At 48.1% G+C, this 23,744-nt stretch overlaps 1 protein-coding gene across 2 annotated transcripts in view; it reads left to right on the top strand.

Moving 5' to 3' along the window:
• The window catches only part of LOC119965093, a 129,836-nt gene that overhangs the window by 66,397 nt on the left and 39,695 nt on the right, over window positions 1-23,744 (top strand). For both annotated transcript variants that reach the window (XM_038795376.1, XM_038795377.1), the window contains exon 9: window positions 16,691-16,746. In XM_038795376.1, coding sequence (XP_038651304.1) covers window positions 16,691-16,746 — 56 coding nt within the window. The remainder of the gene's footprint in view (window positions 1-16,690; window positions 16,747-23,744) is intronic.

Raw genomic sequence — 23,744 nt, 5'->3', positions numbered from 1 at the left:
CAACTTCTAAGGAACTCCTGCTATTCCCGTGACCACTGGACCCAAGCTGCCTGATACGAGCCAGCTGCCATTTTCTGTTCCCGCGCCCGTTCTTGACGCTTCTCGTTGCTCGTTTGTTTGGCCGTCCTGCTCCTGGGTCCCCTCCATAAACTACTGTGGGGAGCCTTCTAGCGCCGTTTGCCTGCCGATTTGTGCCGAAAAGAGGCCGTCAAAGCTCCTTGAAAGGGCCCATTGGTCCGTTAGCGGCGGGAGCTGCCAAAAACGCGATCTACCCGCGCATGGCCGCCACTGGAAGTCCCTCAGTTTAGGTTTTATCATACCTGATATAATCATTTCCTTATAAAATTACATTTGTGTTCTTGAAAGAAATTGTAATCCCAGTTACAAATGTCCACGTTTACAATGAAAATTACCTATGTAAAATCTATCACACTGGTTGATGGAAGGCTGTAATTACAGATTGGCATATTTGCATAGGCAGCTTTAATTATACAATTGGACATAGAAGTTGATGATGAAAAAGTTGACAAATGCATGGAGGTATGAAGTATGTAGATACACCTGCAATATATAAAATATATAACACGATTGCCCAATTTACTTGAATTTGATCCCCAAAGTATCAGTTAATTCCAATTTTTATTAAATATGTTCTGGGTTTATAATCTAATTTAATTGATGTAAATTAGCAACTCTGATATATTCCCTACATGACACAAACAGCTCTATTGTGGTAAAACAGTGTATCCTCTAACTCAACATAAGCAATACTTGAAAAATGTGCTCGTAAGTTTATAAAAATATTGCACATGCGCACATTTGTCTGTAAAGTTATTTCACATTTTTCTATATGCAAATTTGGTAATCAAAAGGCAGAATTTCATATTTATGAAACTACAAAATCTCAACTGAACAGGTAAGGAATGTACAAGTAAATATTTGCAAGCAGGAGTGGAATCCACAATCACGGCAGTTTTCCTCAATAAATGTAAACCAGTCAAATTATTTGTGTTGGTAATTTTTTGTGTGTTTCCATCTTGGAAAATTTGTCGTGCATGCTGGCTTTATAAAAGATTTTTTTGTGGGGAAGTCAGAGAAAACTGGAGCAGGAGGCGGCCATTCAGCCTTTCGAGCCTGCACTGCCATTCATTATGACTGTGGTTGACTATCCCATTCAATAGCCTAATCTTGCCTCTCTTTTCTCCCCCCCCCCTCACAAAATCCTTTGATCCCCTTCGTCCCAAGTGCTGTATCTAACTGCTTCTTGAAAACATTGTGTTTTGGCATCAACTACTTTCTTTGGTAGTGAATTCCACTGGCTCACCATTCTCTGGATGAAGAAATTTCTCCTCATCTGTCTTCAAAGGTCTACCCCGTGTCCTCAGACTCTGATCCCTAGTTCTGGACACCCCCACCATTGGGAACATCCTTCTTGCATCTACCCTGTTTGGTCCTGTTAAATGTTATAGTTTGCAATGAGATACCCTCTCATTCTTCTGAACTCTAGCGGATACAATCCAAATCGACTCAATCTCTCCTCGTATGTCCATCCTGCCATCCCAGGAGTCAGTCTGGTAAACCTTTGCTGCATTCCCTAAGATAAGGAGACCAAAACTGCACACAATGTTCCAGGTGTGGCCTTACCAAGGCCTTGTAAAAATTGCAGCAAGACATCCCGGCTCCTATACTTGAATCCTCTCGCTATGAAGGCCAACATACCATTTGCCTTCTTTACTGTCTGCTGCACCCGCATGCTTTAGCGACTCGTGTGCAAGGACACACCGGTCTTGTTGCACATTCCTCTCTCCTAATTTATGGGCACTCAAATAATCTGTCTTCCCATTTTGCTATCTAAGTGGATAACCTTGCATTTATCCAAATCACACTCTATCTGCCATTCATCTGTCCACTCACTCAACTTGTCCAAATCACACCCTCCCATCCACCTTTGTGTCATCTGCAAATTTGGAGATATTACATATAGTGCCCTCATCTAAATCAATATAAACATCGAGAATAGCTGGGGTCCTAGCACTGATCCCTGCAATACTCCACTAGTTACTGCCTGCCATTCAGAAAAAGATCAATTTATTCTTACTGTTTGTTTCCTGTCTGCCAACCAGTTTTCTATTCATCTCGATTCACTACCCCTAATCCCATGCGCTTTAATTTTATACACTAATCTCTTATGCAGGACTTTGTTGAAAGTCTTCTGAAAGTCCAAATAAGCCATATTCAATGGCTCCCCCTCGTCAACTCTACCAGTTAAATCCTCAAAGAATTCCTGTAGATTTGTCAAGCATGATTTATCTTTCATAAATCCTTCTGACTAAATGCCTCCACCTAATGTGTGAGGTTGGGGCTGATACAGCTGAAGGTGGTATACAGAGCAGACCTCACGAGGGCGAGGATGAGCCGATTCTTTGAAGGAGTAGAAGATGTGTGTGAGCGTTGGGGGGGGGCGCTAATCACGTTCATATGTTTTGGTCCTGTCCAAAGCTAGAGGAGTACCGGAAGGAGGTTTTTAGGGTAATTTCCAAGGTGGTGCACGTGAAATTGGACGTGGGCCCCCGGGAGGCCATATTCAGCGAGTTGAACCAGCCAGGGTTGGAAATGTGTGCAGAGGCAGATATTGTAACCGTTGCCTCGTTGATTGCCCAAAGGCGGACCCTGCTGGGATGGAGAGCAGCCTCTCCACCCTGTGCCTTGGCGTGGCAGGGGGGACCTGTTGGAATACTTGACTCTTGAGAAGGTGAAGTTCGAACTGAGGGGAAGGACGGAGGGGTTCTACAAGTCATGGGCTTTATTCATTATGCACTTTCAAGAACTGGATAACATCGAACATCGAAGTGTGTATTAAGGGTGACTATGGGTTGTGATGTTACGGTATGGGGGGAATTGTGGGTGTTATGGGGCTGTTAGTTGCATATTACTGCTTTTTGCTATACTTTTTGTTATATTTTCTGCAAAAAATTCCAATAAAAAAAATTTAAAAAAAAAAAGAAAGGGTGACTATGGGTGATTCCTGATTCCTTTTTGTCATTTGTTCATGTAAACATGCGGGCTGATGTTTGGGGGTTGGTGGGAGGATGGGATTATTGTTATGGGGATTGACATATTTGTTGCTGATTATTGGTTATTGTTGGTGGGTGTAAATTTGGGAGAAAATGTGAAAAAGGAGGAGAATAAAAATATTTTTTAAAACAAATTAATAAATCCATCTGACTCTGATCCTGCCACTGTTTTCCAAGTACCCTGCCATAGAATCTTTGCAAGAAGTCTTACAACACCAGGTTAAAGTCAATAATGTGGTCAATAATTATCCATCTGATTCTTCACCTCCCTTTTTAAATAGTGGAGTTACATTAGTTACCCTCCAGTCTGTAGGAACTGTTCCGGAATCTATAGAATCTTTGAAGATGACCACCAATGCATCCATTATTTCTCACGCCACTTCCTTAAGTACTCTGGGATGTAGAGTATCAGGCCCTGGTGATCTATCGGCCTTCAATACCATCAATTTGTCCAGCACCATTGATGTGTTGAGTATGCTGGGTCTGAGACTTCCGGTGGCGGCAATGCGGAGCTAAGCCGCACGTTCGGCAGCTCCCGCTTTTATAGGACTTGTGGGCTCTTTTAAGGGCCCCAAACGGCGCTGACTCGACTATTCCCGGTGTGTAATGGGGTCTGGAGCAATACCCCCCGGGATTTATGGTGCGGACACGGAGTGGGGCGAGGAAAAAAGCGGCAGCAGCTCCCCTGGAAAAGCGGGGGAAGGTGGACAAAATGGCGGCCGGTGGAGCCCCCAAGGAGTGGAGGCAGTGGGCGGAGGAGCAGCAGGAGGCCCTTCTGCGCTACTTTACGGAGCTGAAAGTGGAGTTGCTGGACTCTCTGAAGGTTACGACAAATAAGCTGCTGGAGACCCAGACAACCCAGGGTGCAGCGATCCTTGAGTTGCAGCAGCAGGCCTCTGAGCGCGAGGATGATGTCTCGGCCCTCGTGGGGCAGGTGGAGATGCAGGAGGCGCTGCACAAAAAGTGGCAGGATCGCTTTGAGGAGATGGAGTTTTGGTCAAGGAGGAAGAACTTGCGGATCCTGGGCCTCGCGGAGGGGCTGGAGGGGTCGGATCTGCCGGCTTATGTGGCCGCGATGCTGAACTCGCTGGTGGGGGCAGGATCTGTCCATCTGCCCCTGGAGTGGGCCCACAGAGTGCTGGCCAGGAGGCCTATGGCGAATGAACCCCCGCGGGCGGTGCTGGTGCGGTTCCATCGGTTCAGTGACCGGGAGTGTGTTTTGCGATGGGTCAAGAAGGTGAGGAGCAGCAAGTGGGAGAATTCGGTAGTGCGTATCTACCAGGACTGGAGTGCGGAGGTGGCCAAGCGGAGAGTCGGGTTTAACCGGACGAAGGTGGTGCTCCACAGCAGGCAGGTGAAATTCGGCATGCTGCCGCCAGCGCGCTTGTGCGTCACCCACAAGGACCGGCATCACTATTTTGATGATCTCAATCCGAGCCCATAGGGAGAGGGGGGAGAGGAGGGAGAGGGAGAGACTGGTGGGGGAGCTGCTGAGTGTAGATAGGAGATATGCGGAGGCCCCGGAGGATGGATTGCTGGGGGAGCGGCGTAGCCTGCAGGCCAAGTTTGATTTATTGACCACCAGAAAGGCGGAGACACAGTGGAAGAAGGCGCAGGGAGCGGTCTATGAATATGGAGAGAAGGCGAGCAGGATGTTGGCGCATCAGCTTCGCAAGCGGGACGCGGCTACGGAGATTGGTGGAGTGAAGGATAGGGGTGGGAATGTGGTGCGGCGGGGGCAGAGGTCACTGGGGTCTTTAGGGACTTCTACAGGGAATTGTACCGGTCGGAGCCGCCGGTTGGGGGGGGGGGGGGGGGGGTGCAGGCTGCAATTTCCAAGGGTGCAGGTGGAGGGACGGGCGCCGATCGAGTTGGGGGAGCTGGTTAGAGGGATTGGCCACATGCAGTCGGGGAAGGCGGCGGGACCGGATGGGTTCCCGGTTGAATTTTATAAAAAAAATACGCGGACCTGTTGGGCCCCCTGTTGGTTCGGACCTTTAACGAGGCACGGGAGGGGGGAGTTTTGCCCCCGACGATGTCACGTGCGCTGATTTCCCTGATCCTGAAGCGAGATAAGGACCCCTTGCAGTGTGGATCATGTTGGCCAATTTCACTGCTGAATGTGGACGCCAAGTTGCTGGCGAAGATCTTGGCCACTAGAATAGAGGACTGTGTGCCGGTGGTGATACATGAAGATCAGACGGGTTTTGTGAAGGGGAGACAGCTGAACACTAACGTGCGATGGCTGCTAAATGTGATAATGATGCCGGCGGCAGAAGGAGAGGCGGAGATTGTGGTGGCATTGGATGCGGAGAAGGCCGTTGATAGGGTTGAGTGGGGGTACTTGTGGGAGGTGTTGGAGAGGTTCGGGTTTGGGAGGGGTTTATTAAATGGGTGAGGTTGCTGTACGAGGCCCCGATGGTGAGTGTAGCGACAAATGGGAGGAGGTCCGAGTACTTCAGGCTCTACCGTGGGACGAGGCAGGGGTGCCCCCCCGTCCCCCTTGCTTTTTGCGTTGGCAATTGAGCCTCTGGCCATGGCACTCAGGGAGTCGGGGAGGTGGAGGGGTCTGGTGCGGGGTGGGGAGGAGCACCGAGTGTTGCTTTATGCAGATGACTTGCTGCTGTATGTAGCAGACCCGGTGGGGGGAATGCCGGAGGTGATGGAGATTCTTGCTGAGTTTGGGAGTTTCTCGGGCTATAAGTTGAACCTGGGCAAGAGTGAGCTGTTTGTTGTACACCCGGGAGATCAGGAGCAGGGGATTGGTAGGCTCCCGCTAAAAAGGCAGTGAGGAGTTTTAGGTACCTGGGGGTTCAGGTGGCTAGGAGTTGGGGGACTTTGCATAAGCTTAATTTTACTAGGTTGGTGGAGCAGATGGAGGAGGAGTTTAAAAGGTGGGACATGCTGCTGCTGTCGTTGGCGGGTAGAGTACAGTCCGTTAAAATGACGTGGTGTACCTCGTTGGAGGGAGCGGCAACGGCGCCGTTACCAATGCCTTCAGGCTCGTGCCTCCACAGGATGCCATCTCCATCCGTTTCCATGCTGCCTCCTCCCCATCCATTACCCACTTGCGTATCATCGAGACATTAGCCGCCCAACAGTACCCAGAGAGGTTGGGCAGCGTCAGCCCCCCCCTATCCCTGCCCCGCTCCAAAAAGACCCTCCTCACCCTCGGAGTCCCGTGTGCCCAAACAAATCTCGTGATGCTGCTATTCACCCTCCTTAAAAGGCCCTCGGAATGAAAATGGGGAGGCACTGAAACAAAAACAAAAACCTCGGGAGCACCGTCATTTTAACGGACTTCCCATCCTTCAAACTTCTCCTCCAGCTCACCCAGGCTCGCAAACCTCCCATCAATGAACAGGTCTCCCAACTTCCTTATGCCCGTCCTGTGCCACTCCAGGAACCCGCCATCAATGTTCTCTGGGACAAACCGGTGGTTCCCCCACAGGGGGGCCTCCACCGAGCCCCCCACTCCCCCCCTGTGTCGCCTCCAGGACCTTGAGGGTAGCCGCCACGAACATTGATGGCGGGTTCCTGGGGTGGCACAGGACGGGCATAAGGAAGTTGGGAGACCTGTTCATTGATGGGAGGTTTGCGAGCATGAGTGAGCTAGAGGAGAAGTTTGAGTTCCCCCCGGGGAATATGTTCAGGTACCTTCAGGTCAAGGCGTTTGCTAGGCAGCAGGTGGAGGGGTTCCATAGGGTGCTTTCGGAGGTGTGGGTCGGGAATGGGAAGGTGTCTAACATCTACCAGGTGATGCAGGAGGTGGAGGAGGCGTCGGTAGAGGAGCTGAAGGCTAAGTGGGAAGTGGAGCTGGGGGAGCAGATTGAGGAGGGGACATGGGCGGACGCCCTGGAGAGGGTGAACTCCTCTTCATGTGCGAGGCTTAGACTCATCCAGTTCAAGGTACTGCACAGGGCTCATATGTCCGGGACGAGGATGAGCAGGTTTTTTGGGGATGAGGACAGGTGCATTAGGAGTTCGGGGAGCCCAGCGAACCATGCCCATATGTTTTGGGCATGCCCGGCATTGGGGGAATTCTGGCAGGGGGTGGCGAGGACGGTGCTGAGGGTGATAGGGTCCAGGATCAAGCCAGGCTGGGGACCCGCGATATTTGGGGTTGGGGTGGAGCCAGGAGTGCAGGAGGCGAAAGAGGCCGGTGTTTTGGCCTTTGCGTCCCTAGTTGCCCAGCGGAGGATCTTGTTGCAATGGAAAGATGCGAGACCCTCAAGCGTGGAGACCTGGATCAATGACATGGCGGGATTCATTAAGCTGGAGAAGGTCAAATTCGACCTGAGGGGGTCGGTACAAGGGTTCTTTAGGCGGTGGCAGCCTATCCTCGACTTTCTGGCTCAAAGATAGGGAACTAGGTCAGCGGCAATCCGGGGGGGAGGGGGGGGAAAAAGGGGGGGTTTCAGGGGGGCATTGTTCATGTTAATTTAATTTATTGTTAATTTATTTTGTTGTTTATTGGGTTGGGGGGGGATGGGGGTGTTCGTTATATGCGTTGTTATGGGTGCCGGGGGGTGTTTATTATTGTTATTATTATTATTGTTCTGTTATACATTTTTCAAAAATCTCAATAAAAATTATTTTTAAAAAAAGAGTATGCTGGGTCTGCGAGGACTGTGTTTACCAGAGCAGTGAGAGAGACAGGCTACCAACACTTGTAGAAGTACAACTCTATTTTATTTAACTATGAGCTGTGAAACATCTTTGAACTGCGGGTTGACACTATGTTAGGTTGACTGGAGACCTGAGGCTAACCTGACCAGACTATCCTGCTCACACATGGTAGATGTTCGTGTTGCTGATCACGGGCTCTGGCTGTCTCAGAGGCTGCATCCCAAGAGAGCAGGGAAACTAGTGCCCTCTGGCTTTATAATGGCCGTGTCCTGTCTGGTGATTGGCTGCTGTGTTCTGTGTGTTGATTGGTCATTCAGTGTGTCATATACTATCATATACTTGTGTGTATATTATGACATCCCCCTTTTTGAGAAAAAAAGAATACGTGTACTTGGCAATAAATAGTGTGGTATGTGAATGTGCCTGACTATATGGAGAGCATGTGAGCATATTTACATGACTATATACAAAAATTCTAACATATTACACGGGAAGGTGTCTAGTGCAGATAGAGTGTATGTAACAAAACATGGGATATAAGTAACAGTATGTACAAACGAGCGAACGAAGAACCAGGGTAACGAAGCAATCAGTCCATGAATTCAGTCAATTCATAAATTCAGTCTCTGTGGTGGGTGACGAATTCTGGTTGACCGTCTCAAGGGTGGGTCGGGGGCCGCCTGCTCTGGAACGGGCGGGACTGTGTCAGTCGCAGAGGGTGGCAACAGAAGAGGTAGATCCGTGAGCTCTTGGGCATGTCCTGAGGGCGAGGCAGGGCATCACGATCTGCTGGCGAGCGTGGAAGCAGCCGCAGTGCCCGCCTATTATGGCGAAGAAAAGAGCCATCCTGCATACGAACCAGAAATGATCTGGGGCCACTTGCTTGATTACCGCAGCGATGGCAGACCAGCCATCTTCAGGAAGCTGAACACGAACTTGGCCATCAGGAACGAGAGCAGAGAGATCTGTGGCGTGGGTGTCATACTCCGACTTTTGTTGGGCCCGAGACAGTTGCATTCTTTGCAGGACCGGAAAGTTGTCCAGGTCTGGGACGTGTATTGCAGGCACCATCATCCGTGATGTGCGGTTCATTAACAATTGTGCTGGTGACAGGCCAGTGGACGAAGGAGTTGACCTGTAGGCTAGTAGTGCGAGATAAAAGTCTGAACCCGCATCAGCCGCTTTGCACAGGAGTCATTTGACAATGTGTACCCCTTTTTCAGCTTTGCCATTCGATTGGGGATAGTGGGGACTTGAGTTGATGTGCGTGAAATTATACCACTGGGCAAAGGTGGACCACTCCTGACTGGCAAAACACGGGCCATTATTGGACATGACCATGAGTGGCATACCATGGCGAGCAAAAGTCTCGCACGCACGGATGACCGCTGTCGAGAAGTAGTCCACAATGAGGACATACTCCCGGCCTAGTGCGTGGATGAGATCAATGCCAACCGTGGTCCATGGGGACGACACCAGTTCATGGGGCTGCAAGGTCTCTTTTGGCTGAGTTGGCTGGAACCGTTGGCATGTTGGGCAGTTGAGAACGGCGTTGGCGATGTCCTGGTTGATGCCAGGCCAGTACACTGCCTCAGGGGCCCGCCGTCGGCACTTCTCCACCCCCAGGTGACCCTCATGGAGCTGCTCAAAGACGAGCTCCCGCATGCTTTGCGGAATGACGATCCTGTCCAACTTTCACAGAATTCATCTACCACTGCCAGATCATCTTTGATGTAGAATTGCGGGCATTGGCCCTTGAGCCATCCGTCTGTAAGATGGCGCATGATTCGTTGGAGCAAAGGATCCGTGGCTGTTTCACGACAAATCTGGATGACTCGTTCGTCCGTGGCGGGCAAGTTAGATGCGCAGAACACAACATGGCACACAAAGCCCGACTACTCGCATGGCGTAGTGACGGAACAGGAGAGTGCATCGGCTACGATGAACTCCTTGCCCGGGGTGTAGACCAGTTCGGAGTCATACTGCCTGAGTTTAAGGAGGATGCATTGCAGGCGCGGCATCATATCGTTGAGGTCCTTCTGTATAATGTTGACCAGTGGCCTGTGGTCCGTTTCGACCGTAAATTTGGGGAGTTGATGGACGTAGTCGTGGAATTTGACAATTCCCGTGAGGAGGCCCAGGCACTCGTTTTCGATTTGAGCATAGCGTTGCTCGGTGGGCGTCATTGCACGCGATGCATATGCGACTGGAGCCCATGAGGAGGGGTCATCGCATTGGAGGAGGACTGCTCCAATGCCAGACTGACTCCATCAGTGGAGATCTTTGTCTCCTTGGCAGGGTCGAAGAATGCCAATACCGGGGCCTTGGTGAGTTTTGCCCTGAGTTTACGCCACTCTTGCTCGTGGGCGGGGAGCCATTGGAATTCGGTGGTTTTCTTCACTAGATTGCGGAGAGCCGTGATGTGAGATGCGAGGTTGGGGATAAACTCTCCCAGGAAGTTGACCATTCCCAGGAAGCAGAGGACTGCCTTTTTTTCCTCCGGTGTCTTCATGGCATTGATCGCCGACACCTTGTCTGCATCCGGCTGCACACCAAATTGTGATATGTGGTCGCCGAGGAATTTTATTTCTGTTTGACCAAAGGAGCATTTGGCTCTGTTGAGGCGGAGGCCATGCTCCTGGATTCTTCGGATGACGTGTTGGAGGCGATTGATGTGTTCCTGCGGGGTGGTAGACCAGACAATGATGTTGTCTATGTATACCCGCACCCCCTCGATGCCCTCCATCATTTGCTCCATTATTCGGTGGAACACCTCCGAGGCTGAGATGATGCCAAACTGCATCCGGTTGTAACAATGCGGGCCAAATGGGTTGTTAAAGGTGCAGAGCGTCCGACTGGATGCGTCACGTTGTATCTGCCCGAACCCCTTGGAGACGTCTAGCTTTGTGAAAAATTTGATGCGAGCCATCTCGCAGGTGAGATCTTCAAGTTTTGGGATGGGGTAGTGTTCCCTCATGATGTTACGGTTCAGATCTTTGGGGTCGATGCAAATGCGTAGTTCTCCTGATGATTTCTGAACACATACCATGGAGCTGACCCAGTCGGTGGGTTCCATTACTTTAGAGATGACGCCCTGGTCCTGGAGGTCCTGCAGCTGCTGCTTGAGGCGGTCCTTGAGGGGCGCCGGCACCAGGCGGGGTGCATGAACCACTGGCGTGGCATTTGGTTTTTAAAGAATTTTGTACGTGTATGGGAGTGTGCCCATGTCCTCGAAGACACTGTGGTATCGAGTAATGATGTTCTTCAGGTGTGTCTGAAAGTCGGCGTCTGGCGAGGCTGAAGCCTCAGCGGGCGACATGGAGTGAACCCTTTGGATGAGGTTCAGGATCTTGCACACCAGAGCACCAAGCAAGGAAACTTTGCTGGACCCTACAATCGCGAAGGGCAGGGTGGCCTTTAAGGAACGGTGCGACACCACAAGCTGGCATGAGCCGCTGGAAGCAATGGCATTGCCATTGTAGTCGAGAAGCTGGCAGGCGGATGGCAGGATGTTCGGCTGAATGTGAAGGCTGTCCAGGTCAGACTGCACAATGAGGTTGGCTGAAGCTCCGGTGTCCAGCCTGAATCGGATGCGAGATTTGTTGACCGTAAGGGTGACACACCACTCATCGTCCGGATCAATGCTCATCATTGGGAAGGGCTTGGCCTATTTCTTTTGAAGCACCGTGTGCTTGGTGATGATGCCCACCCGGAATGGGGATTTGAGATCCTCGGTGTCAGGGTTTGGAACCATGTCGGAGTCAAAATCTGTGACCGGTTGTTGTATGGTCCGGACGTTCCTGCGCTGCTGGTGGGAGCGACGGGAGGCAGGTGTCTGAGCAGACCTGCAGAGGGCTGTGTAGTGGCCAAGCTTGCCACACTCGAGACAGTGTCGAGATTCTGTGGGATATTGCCGCTTTAAGTGGGAGGAGCCACAGTTGTCGCACGTTGTGACGTCAGGACGCACAGTCCGGTCAGACGTAGTGCGCGCCTCGCTGTCCCCTCGGTCGTTACGGGCATGCGCGTGAGCCCGCGAAAAGCATGCGAAATGGCTGCCCTCATCCAGGCTCAGGCCCTTGAGCTGTTGTACGGCCTGCACCCGCTCCGCATCATGGGGGCCTTGCCGAGCCATCTCTGGCGCTTGAATGTGCATGTATCGGTTAGTGGCGTGCTCATGCAGAACGCAGGTTTCGATGGCTGTAGCGAGGGTGAGCTGTTTCACTTTAAGGAGCTGCAGGCGTAGAGGGCCCGAGTGCACACCAAAAACGATCTGGCCGCGGATCATTGAATTGGAGGTGGAGCCTTAATTGCAGGATTGCGCGAGGATGCGAAGATGGGTTAGGAAAGATTGAAAAGGTTCATCCTTACCCTGCAGACGCTGTTGAAAGATGTAGGTTCAAAACTTTCGTTGACTTTGATGTCACAGTGGCTGTCGAATTTGAGCAGGACTGTCTTGAACTTGGACTTGTCCTCTCACCTTCAGCGAATGTGAGGGAGTTAAAAATGTTGATGGTGAGGTCCCCGGCCATGGAGAGAAAGCGAGCAATCTTTCTGGCATCTGAGGCGGCTTCCAGGTCGGTGGTTTCGAGGTACAGTTGAAACTTCTGCTTAAATATCTTCCAGTTGGCACCGAGGTTGCCAGTGATGCGGAGCAGCGGGGGAGGGCGGACGCTGTCCATACTACCGGATGGCCGATTGCTGGTCGAAGGCAGATTATCTCAGGGTAGGTCCATCAAACTCTAACATCACGTACTGGTACCATGATGTGTTGGGTATGCTGGGTCTGCGAGGACTGCGTTTACTAGAGCAGTGAGAGAGACAGGCTACCAACACTTGTAGAAGTACAACTCTATTTTATTTAACTATGAGCTGTTAAACATACTTGCACTGTGGGTTGACACTATGTTAGGTTGACTGAAGACCTATGTCTAACCTGACCAGACTATACTGCTAGCACATGGTAGATGTTCGTGTTGCTGATCACGGACTCTGGTTGTCTCAGAGGCTGCATCCCAAGAGAGCAGGGAAACTAGTGCCCTCTGGCTTTATAATGGCCGTGTCCTGTCTGGTGATTGGCTGCAGTATTCTGTGTGTTGATTGGTCATTCAGTGTGTCTGTCTGTGCACCATCATGGCAACCATATATTATGACAACCATTTCTCTATAACGCCTGATCGCATTCAGTTACTCCGTCTCACGAAGCACTGTTGTTCCCAACATTTAAAAAAATAAATTTAGAGTACCCAATTCTTTTTGTCCTAATTCAGGGCTATTAAGCGTGGCCAATTCACCTACCCTGCACATATTTTGGGTTGTGGGGGTGAGACCCACATAGACGCGGGCCGAATGTGCAAACTCCACACGGACTGCGACCCAGGGCCAGGATTGAACCCGGGTCCTCGGTGAGTCAGCAGTGCTACTACTGCCCCACCATGCCGCCCATGTTCCCCAACATTTCTGGTTTCTTGTGTCCTCCTTTGTGAAGGCAGAACAAAAATATGTATTTAGTTGGTCAGCCATTTCTTTGTCCCCCATTGTAAATACCCCTGTTTCTGAATGTAATGGACCTACATTTGCTTCACCAATCTTTTTCTCTTCACATATTTATAGAAACTTTTACAGTCAGTTTTTTTAAAATATGAATTTAGAGTACCCAATTCGTTTTTTCCAATTAAGGGCCAATTTAGTGTGTTCAATCCACCTACCTTGCACATCTTTGGGTTGTGGGGGCGAAACCCACGCAAATACAGGGAAAATGTGCAAACTCCACACGGACAGTGACCTAGAGCCGAGATCGAACCTGGGACCTTGACGCCGTGAGACTGCAGTGCTACCACTGCGCCACCGTGCTGCCCTTGCAGTCAGTTTTTATGTCCCCCCTCGCCCCCAGGCCAGTATGTATGCTTCTTCCTTGGATCTAATACTATCTTAATTTCCCTTGTAAGCCATGATTTGACCACCTTTCACATTTTACTTTTGTGCAAGACAGGAATAAACATTTATTGCAGTTCACCCATGCGCTCCTTGAATGTTTGCCATTGCCTATCCACCGTAATCCCAATATTTCCCAATCTATCGCTGCAAACTCGCGTCTCATATTGTCGTAGTTTTTTAATTACAATTCAGAACTGTATTCTCAGAATCATAGAATTTATAGTGCAAAAGGTGCCATTTGGCCCATCGAGTCTGCATCTGCCCTTCGAAAGAGCACCCTACCTAAACCCACGTCTCCACCAGATCCTCGTAACCCAGTAACCCGACCTAACCTTTTGGACACTTAAGGAGCAAATTAGCATGGCTACTCCGCCTACCTGTACATCTGTGGACTGTGGGAGGAAACCGGAGCACCAGGAAGAAACCCACGCAGACATGGGAAAAGGTGCAAATGCCACAAAGTTACCAGAGGCTGAAATTGAACCCAGGTCCCTGGAACTGTGAGACAACAGTGCTAACCACTGTGCCACCATGCCGCCCCTAATATGTCACTCTCCATTTTAATGAAAAATTCCATCATGTTCATCCTCAAAGTGTTTCGCGCAACTAGATTGTCAATGATTCCTTTCTTGTTACACCATACTCAGTCTAGGATGGCCTGTTCTCTTTTTCTAAAATACGTTTAGAGTACCCAATCATTTTTTCAAATTTAGCATGGCCAATCCACTGACCCTGCACATCTTTGGGTTGTGGGGGTAAAACCCACGTAGAAGCGGGGAGAATGTGCAAACTCCACACACACACACAGTGACCCAGGTCCAGGATTCGAACCCGGGTCCTCAGCGCTGTATGCAGCAGTGCTAACCAATTGGCCACCATGCTGTCCTGGATGGCCTGTTCTCTAGTTGTATCCTCAATGTATTGGTCCAGAAAACCATTCCCTATACGCTCCAGGAATTCCTCCTCTACGGCATTGTGACTAATTGCCCAATCTATATACCGGTTAAAATCACCCATAATTACACATGTTCCTTTATTGCATGAAGCTCTAATTTCTTGTTTAATGCCATTCCCAACATCACCACTCATGTTTGGGGGTTTATATACAACCCTTGCTAATGTTTTGCCCCTTGGTGTTTCTCAGCTCTACCTATACAGATTCCACATTGTCGGAGTCAATATTCTTCTTCAATATTGCGTCAATTTCCTCTTTAACCGGCAATGCAACGTCACCGCCCTTTTCTTTTCACCTGTCCTTCCTAAATACTGAATACTCCTAGATGCTCCGTTCCCATCACTGGTCATCCTGCAGCCAGTCCGTAATCCCAACCAAATCTACATGTTTACATCTGTTTGCGCGATTAATTCATCCGCTTTATTGCCTCCTCCCCCCATGCTTGAGATCTGTATTTAAAAGAAGCTGGATTTTTTTAAAAACAAAGCATCAAATGTGCTCAACTTTGTTTGAAGTAACAAAGAAAAATAATTAAGAACATGCGGCACCTGATACAAAAGTAAAGTACTGTGGATGCTGTGAAATCTGAAATAAAAAATGCTGAAAATACCCAGCAGGTCAGGCACATTCTGTTAGGATTTCTGCCACTCCAGTTTGGAAGGAGGTTCCAAAAATCTGAATCTGAGGTTTCCTTTGTTAATGAATAGGAAAATAAACAAAAAATTTGTTCTATGTATTTTTTGACTTTAACTTATGTAACCCCTCAGCTGCAACAGATTGACATTAAAAGGTTAAAGAGCCGTTCCCTCATATTAAATGCTGATATGTATTCATATCGTTGTGATGCTTAAGTTGCATACTTATTTTCCCTACATTTGGTAACGAAAGTACTCCAGTCAGTGGTTCACTCAGAAATCCAGACACTCCTCTAAAAGTAGTTTTCAAACCAATTTGGGGCATCAACTTTAATTCAGTTTCACCAATACCTGAAAATTTCAGGTCGCTGTGACCAACTTGCCTCTGCAATCTCCTCCTCGTCTTGAGTAAAGGTTACATCAGAACATGATTTTGTTAGAGTTCTGAGAGATAAAGGGTAGAGCCCTTCAGACATATCCAAGTGAATAAAGATTTTAACTTTCTTTTTCTCATGAGCTGCTGGCATTTGTGAATTTGGATGTACTCTAACACCGTTTTTTATTTCTTGCTCAGTTACATTCCTTTCCAACTTTGGTTTTTCCTTCAGGTGTCTCTGACTACTTGTTACTTCACAATCCCAGTTCTCAATTCCTGTAATTAACAGATAGTGTTCCTTATGGCAGATATAATGTTCTCTCTCCAGGCTAGTTGTTCTTAATTTGGTTCACATTTAACATTTTGTCACCCTCAACTTCTTTATGTAACCGGATAATAATTTCTTCTGACAACCACAGTTCTGACTTTTTTTTATCAATAGACCCCACTTTTTGCCTCAAAATTCTTCCTTTTTACTTTTAAGATTAGTCTGTTTTTCCCTACTGTGATTACACTCTTTACAGCATATTTATCTTGACCATATTTCACTAATTTTCATTGTTCTTTTGGAGCAATGGGTGACCAGAAGTGCATTAATATTTTCCATGAGTCCCTGCGACAGGATAATAATAATCTTTATTGTCACAAGTAGGCATACATTAATAATGCAATGAAGTTACTGTGTAAAGCCCTGGAGTTTCCCATCATTTAAAAAAAAATTGAAAGTTACTATCCTTGTGAACTTAGTAGCATATGCAGAAGAAGCCTACTTGAAAATGATTCAAACTGAATAGTTGATTTCCTTCTACAATGATGAAACTTTAAAAGAAATGCCACTCAAATTAAAGTTTTGAAATTGATTGTTTCTAAATCAAAATATTGCACATTTTACATGCCTTGTTCCTCTAGTGTGATATGAATCCTTAAAATGATGCAATAAAATTAGGCACATTTAATGGAACCATGACAGACACTTTGCCCTGTGAGCCTATTCTTTCCAATCTGCTGTGTACAACTTCAATTGACATGAATTTTCTCTAATTTTTTAAAAGAAGAAAAAACTGTGTTTTATTTTTATTTTTTTCAGAAACCATCTGCAAAGATTGAAGAGATGTTGAAAAAAGTAAATCAAGCAGATAGCGGGTAAATACAACATTTCTGTGCTTAACCAGATTTGCAGACCCGCATTACACATTTTAAAGATCAAGAATATTTTAGTGTTCTCTTAAGCCTTGGAATTATGTCAATTAAAGATAAAGTTAGATGGACATAATAAATATAAATTGGAGATTTGTCGTGCTCACTTCAGCAGCACATATATTAAATTGGAGATTTTGTTTTTAGTATTGGCATGTTGGGTTGTATATTTTTTAGTTCCTTCCCCTGCCCAGTTGAGCATGAATTGCTAGTAACTTGATCCTAGCCTTAGCCTTTGGTGCTCTTTTTGAAACTCTGTGTAAATACCAAAACACTCCGTAACCCCTTTGACTGAAATTAGCTCCCCTCTGATAACTGCCTTCAGCGCCTCCCAGACCACACTCACTGAAACCTCCCCAGTATCGTTGGTCGGCTGCTTGACTCCAAATCCGGAATCCTACTCAAAATCTGCTTCATGAACCCTGCATTATCCCAGTTCGGAGCATACACATTCACTAACACCACCCGGGCCTCCTGCAGCTTGCCACTCACCATAATATATCTACCCCTTTACCGCCACAATACCCCCGCCTCAAATGCCACCCGCTTGCTCACCAAGATTGCGACCCCCCTGGTCTTTGCATCCAGCCCTGAGTGGAAGACCTTCCCCAACCATCCCTTCCTCAGCCTGGTTTGATCCGCGACTTTCAGATGTGTTTCTTGGAGCATGGCTACATCTGCCTTTAACCCCCTTAAGTGCGAAAACACACGGGCCCTCTTGACCGGCCCATTCAGGCCCCTCACGTTCCACGGGATCAGCCTGGTCGGGGGCTTAATCCGCCCCGACATCCCGTGTGTACAGAGAAAAAACACAACTCTCTCAAACAAACAAACTTCGGGTGCTACCCCCAACGTTGAGTGAATAAACTGCTCTCACTGTCTGGCCCGACCCCATCACCTGTGACGCAGCTCTTCCCAAACTGAGACCCAGCCCCGAACCCTGAGGGCCCAGGGTACAGGGGGCAACAAAAACAAAAGAGAACACAGGGAGAAAACCCAACATAACAACCCCGTCCAGCCCCCACCACCCCACCAGCATGTCCCAACAACATACTGCAGTCCATTAGTTCCAGTCCAGCTTCTCGTTCTTTATAAAAGTCCACGTCTCATCCGGCGTATCGAAATAGTGATGGCGGTCCTGATACGTAACCCACAGCCTCGCCGGTTGTAACAGCCCGAACTTCACCCATTTGCTGTGGAGGACCGCCTTGGCCCGGTTGAATCCCGCACGCCTCTTGGCCAGCTCTGCACCCCAATCCTGGTAAATACGGATCTCACAGTTCTCCCATCTGCTACTTCGCTCCTTCTTCGCCCATCGCAGGACACACTTCTTATCGGTGAAGCGGTGGAATCTTACCACCATAGCTCTCGGCGGCTCGTTCGCCCTAGGTCTCCTTGCCAGGACTCTGTGCGCCCCATCGAGCTCCAGGGGCCGTGGGAAAGCCCCCGCGCCCATCAGCGTTCCCAGCATCGTGGTCACATACACACCAGCATCCAACCCCTCCACGCCTTCAGGGAGACCCAGAATCCGCAGGTTATGCCCCCTTGACCTGTTTTCAAGGTCTTCCAGCCTCTCCTGCCATCTTTTGTGCAGAGCCTCGTGCGCCTTCACTCTAACCGCCAGGCCCAAAATCTCATCCTCGTTATCAGAGGCCTTCTGCTGCACCTCCTTGATCGCTGTCCCCTGCACTGTTTCCTTCCCACACCGGTTATCGTCGTCCAAGTGCCGCTGGAGCTCCGTAAAAGGGCCCAAAAGTCCGTTATCGGCGGGAGCTGCTGACCATGCGACCTACCTAGGCATAGCCGTAACCGGACGTTCTATTCATGTATTTGTCAGGATGCCCCTTAAATGTCACTATTGTCCCTGCTTCCACCACCTCCTCCGGCAGCGAGTTCCAGGCACCCACTACCCACTATGTAAAAAAAATGCCTCGTACATCTCTAAACCTTGCCCCTCGCACCTTAATCCTATGCCCCCTAGTAATCGACCCTTCTACCCTGGGGAAAAGCCTCTGACTATCCACTCTCTCTATGCCCCTCATAATTTTGTAGACCTCTATCAGATCGCCCCTCAACCTCCGTCGTTCCAGTGAGAACAAACCGAGTTTATTCAACCACTCCTCATAGCTAATGCCCTCCATACCAGGCAACATCCTGGTAAATCTCTTCTGCACCCTCTCTAAAGCCTCCACATCCTTCTGGTAGTGTGGCGACCAGAATTGAACACTATACTCCCAAGTGTGGCCGAACTAAGGTTCTATACGACTGCAACATGACTTGCCAATTCTTATACTCAATGCCCCGGCCAATGAAGGCAAGCATGCCATATGCCTTCTTGACTACCTTCTCCACCTGTGTTGCCCCTTTCAGTAACCTGTGGACCTGTACACCTAGATCTCTCTGACTTTCAATACTCTTGAGGGTTCTATTATTCACTGTATATTCCCTACCTGCATTAGACCTTCCAAAATGCATTGCCTCACATTTGTCCGGATTAAACTCCATCTGCCATCTCTCTGCCCAAGTCTCCAAACGATCTAAATCCTGCTGTATCCTCTGACAGTCCTCATCGCTATCTGCAATTCCACCAATCTTTGTGTCATCTGCAAGCTTACTAATCAGACCAGTTACATTTTCCTCCAAATCATTTATATATACTACGAACAGCAAAGGTCCCAGCGCTGATCCCTGTGGAACACCACTAGTCACAGGCCTCCAGTTCGAAAAGCACCCTTCCATTGCTACTCTCTGCCTTCTATGACCTAGCCAGTTCTGTATCCACCTTGCCAGCTTACCCCTGATCCCGTGTGACTTCACCTTTTGTACTAGTCTACCCTGAGGGACCTTGCCAAAGGCCTTACTGAAGTCCATATAGACAACATCCACTGCCCTACCTGCATCAATCATCTTTGTGACCTCTTGCTTTTTGTGTACGTGTAAAAAGCCTTGGGATTTTCCTTAACCCTATTTACCAATGACTTTTTGTGACTTCTTCTAGCCCTCGTGTCTCATAAGAACATAAGAACATAAGAACTAGGAGCAGGAGTAGGCCATCTGGCCCCTCGAGCCTGCTCCGCCATTCAGTTAGATCATGGCTGATCTTTTGTGGACTCAGCTCCACTTTCCGGCCCGAACACCATAACCCTTAATCCCTTTATTCTTCAAAAAACTATCTATCTTTACCTTAAAAACATGTAATGAAGGAGCCTCAACTGCTTCACTGGGCAAGGAATTCCATAGATTCACAACCCTTTGGGTGAAGAAGTTCCTCCTAAACTCAGTCCTAAATCTACTTCCCCTTATTTTTAGGCTATGCCCCCTAGTTCTGCTGTCACCCGCCAGTGGAAACAACCTGCCCGCATCTATCCTATCTATTCCCTTCATAATTTTAAATGTTTCTATAAGATCCCCCCTCATCCTTCTAAATTCCAACGAGTACAGTCCCAGTCTACTCAACCTCTCCTCATAATCCAACCCCTTCAGCTCTGGGATTAACCTAGTGAATCTCCTCTGCACACCCTCCAGCGCCAGTACGTCCTTTCTCAAGTAAGGAGACCAAAACTGAACACAATACTCCAGGTGTGGCCGCACTAACACCTTATACAATTGCAACATAACCTCCCTAGTCTTAAACTCCATCCCTCTAGCAATGAAGGACAACATTCCATTTGCCTTCTTAATCACCTGTTGCACTTGTAAACCAACCTTCTGTGACTCATGCACTAGCACACCCAAGTCTCTCTGAACAGCGGCATGCTTTAATATTTTATCGTTTAAATAATAATCCCGTTTGCTGTTATTCCTACCAAAATGGATACCCTCACATTTGTCAACATTGTATTCCATCTGCCAGACCCGAGCCCATTCACTTAACCTATCCAAATCCCTCTGCAGACTTCCAGTATCCTCTGCACTTTTCGCTTTACCACTCATCTTAGTGTCATCTGCAAACTTGGACACATTGCCCTTGGTCCCCAACTCCAAATCATCAATGTAAATTGTGAACAATTGTGGGCCCAACACGGATCCCTGAGGGACACCACTAGCCACTGATTGCCAACCAGAGAAACACTCATTTATCCCAAGTCTTTGCTTTCTATTAATTAACCAATCCTCTATCCATGCTACTACTTTACCCTTAATGCCATGCATCTTTATCTTATGCAGCAACCTTTTGTGTGGCACCTTGTCAAAGGCTTTCTGGAAATCCAGATATACCACATCCATCGGCTCCCCGTTATCTACTGCACTGGTAATGTCCTCAAAAAATTCCACTAAATTAGTTAGGCATGACCTGCCTTTAACGAACCCATGCTGCGTCTGCCCAATGGGACAATTTCTATCCAGATGCCTCGCAATTTCTTCCTTGATGATAGATTCCAGCATCTTCCCTATTACCGAAGTTAAACTCACTGGCCTATAATTTCCTGCTTTCTGCCTACCTCCTTTTTTAAACAGTGGCGTCACGTTTGCTAATTTCCAATCCACCGGGACCACCCCAGAGTCTAGTGAATTTCGGTAAATTATCACTAGTGCATCTGCAATTTCCCTAGCCATCTCTTTTAGCACTCTGGGATGCATTCCATCAGGGCCAGGAGACTTGTCTACCTTTAGCCCCATTAGCTTGCCCATCACTCCCTCCTTAGTGATAACAATCCTCTCAAGGTCCTCACCTGTCATAGCCTCATTTCTATCAGTCGCTGGCATGTTATTTGTGTCTTCCACTGTGAAGACCGACCCAAAAAACCTGTTCAGTTCCTCAGCCATTTCCTCATTTCCCATTATTAAAACTCCCTTCTCATCCTCTAAAGGACCAATATTTACCTTAGCCACTCTTTTTTGTCTTATATATTTGTAAAAACTTTTACTGTCTGTTTTTATATTCTGAGCAAGTTTACTCTCATACTCTATCTTACTCTTCTTTATAGCTTTTTTAGTAGCTTTCTGTTGCCCCCTAAAGATTTCCCAGTCCTCTAATCTCCCAGCAATCTTTGCCACTTTATATGCTTTTTCCTTCAATTTGATACTCTCCCTTATTTCCTTAGATATCCACGGTCGATTTTCCCTCTTTCTTCCGTCCTTCCTTTTTGTTGGTATAAACCTTTGCTGAGCACTGTGAAAAATCACTTGGAAGGTTCTCCACTGTTCCTCAACTGTTCCACCATAAAGTCTTAGCTCCCAGTCTACCTTAGCTAGTTCTTCTCTCATCCCCTTGTAATCTCCTTTGTTTAAACACAAAACACTAGTATTTGATTTTACTTTCTCACCCTCCATCTGTATTTTAAATTCCACCATATTGCGATCGCTCCTTCCGAGAGGATCCCTAACTATGAGATCATGAATCAATCCTGTCTCATTACACAGGACAAGATCTAGGACCGCTTGTTCCCTCGTAGGTTCCATTACATACTGTTCTAGGAAACTATCGCGGATACATTCTATAAACTCCTCCTCACGGTTACCTTGACCGACCTGGTTAAACCAATCGACATGTAGATTAAAATCCCCCATGATAACTGCTGTACCATTTCTACATGCATCAGTTATTTCTTTGTTTATTGCCTGCCCCACCATCTCGTTACTATTTGGTGGCCGATAGACTACTCCTATCAGTGACTTTTTCGCCTTACTATTCCTGATTTCCACCCAAATGGATTCAACCTTATCCTCCATAGCACCGATGTCATCCCTTACTATTGCCCGGATGTCATCCTTAAATAACAGAGCAACACCACCTCCCTTACCATCCACTCTGTCCTTCCGAATAGTTTGATACCCTCGGATATTTAACTCCCAGTCGTGACCATCCTTTAACCATGTTTCAGTAATGGCCACTAAATCATAGTCATTTACGATGATTTGTGCCACCAACTCATTTACTTTATTCCGAATACTACGAGCATTCAGGTAAAGTACACTTATGTTGGTTTTTTTACCTCTGTTTTGAATCTTAACATCTCCAGTTTTATTCCTTTTGTTATTACTGGGCCTATTCACTGTGCTCCCCTCAGTCACTGTACCTTGTACTGTCGCCCTTATGGATTTCTGACTATGTCTTCTCTGCCTTGCACTTTTCCCCTTACTTCCTTTTGTTTCTGTCCCTGTTTTACTACCTTCCAACTTCCAGCATTGGTTCCCATCCCCCTGCCACATTAGTTTAAACCCTCCCCAACAGCTCTAGAAAACACCCCCCCTAGGACATCGGTTCCAGTCCTGCCCAAGTGCAGACCGTCCGGTTTGTACTGGTCCCACCTCCCCCAGAACCTGTCCCAATGCCCCAGGAATTTGAATCCCTCCCTCTTGCACCATCTCTCGAGCCACGCATTCATCCTATCTATCCTGACATTCCTACTCTGACTAGCTCGTGGCACTGGTAGCAATCCTGAGATTACTACCTTTGAGGTCCTACTTTTTAGTTTAACTCCTAACTCCCTGAATTCCGCTTGTAGGACCTCATCCCGTTTTTTACCTATATCGTTGGTGCCTATGTGCACCACGACAGCTGGCTGTTAACCCCCCCCCCCCCCAGAATGCCCTGCAGCCGCTCCGAGACATCCTTGACCCTTGCACCAGGGAGGCAACATACCATCCTGGAGTCTCGATTGCGTCCACAGAACCGCCTGTCTATTCCCCTTACGATCGAGTCCCCTATCACTATAGCCCTGCCATTTTTCTTCCTGCCCTGCTGTGCAGCAGAGCCAGCCATGGTGCCATGAACCTGGCTGCTGCTGCCTTCCCCTGGTGAGCCATCTCCCTCAACAGTATCCAAAGCGGTATATCTGTTTTGCAGGGAGATGACCGCAGGGGACACCTGCACTGCCTTCCTACTCTTGCTCTTTCTTTTGGTCACCCATTTTCTATCTCCCTCAGTAACCTTCACCTGTGGTGTGACCAACTCGCTAAACGTGCTATCCACGACCTCCTCAGCATCGCGGATGCTCCAA

The sequence above is a fragment of the Scyliorhinus canicula genome, chromosome 4 (genome assembly GCF_902713615.1).
Source record: "Scyliorhinus canicula chromosome 4, sScyCan1.1, whole genome shotgun sequence".
NCBI lineage: Eukaryota > Metazoa > Chordata > Chondrichthyes > Carcharhiniformes > Scyliorhinidae > Scyliorhinus > Scyliorhinus canicula.
The sequence above is the reverse complement of the archived record's forward strand: the minus strand, read 5'-3'. Positions and strand labels throughout refer to the sequence as shown.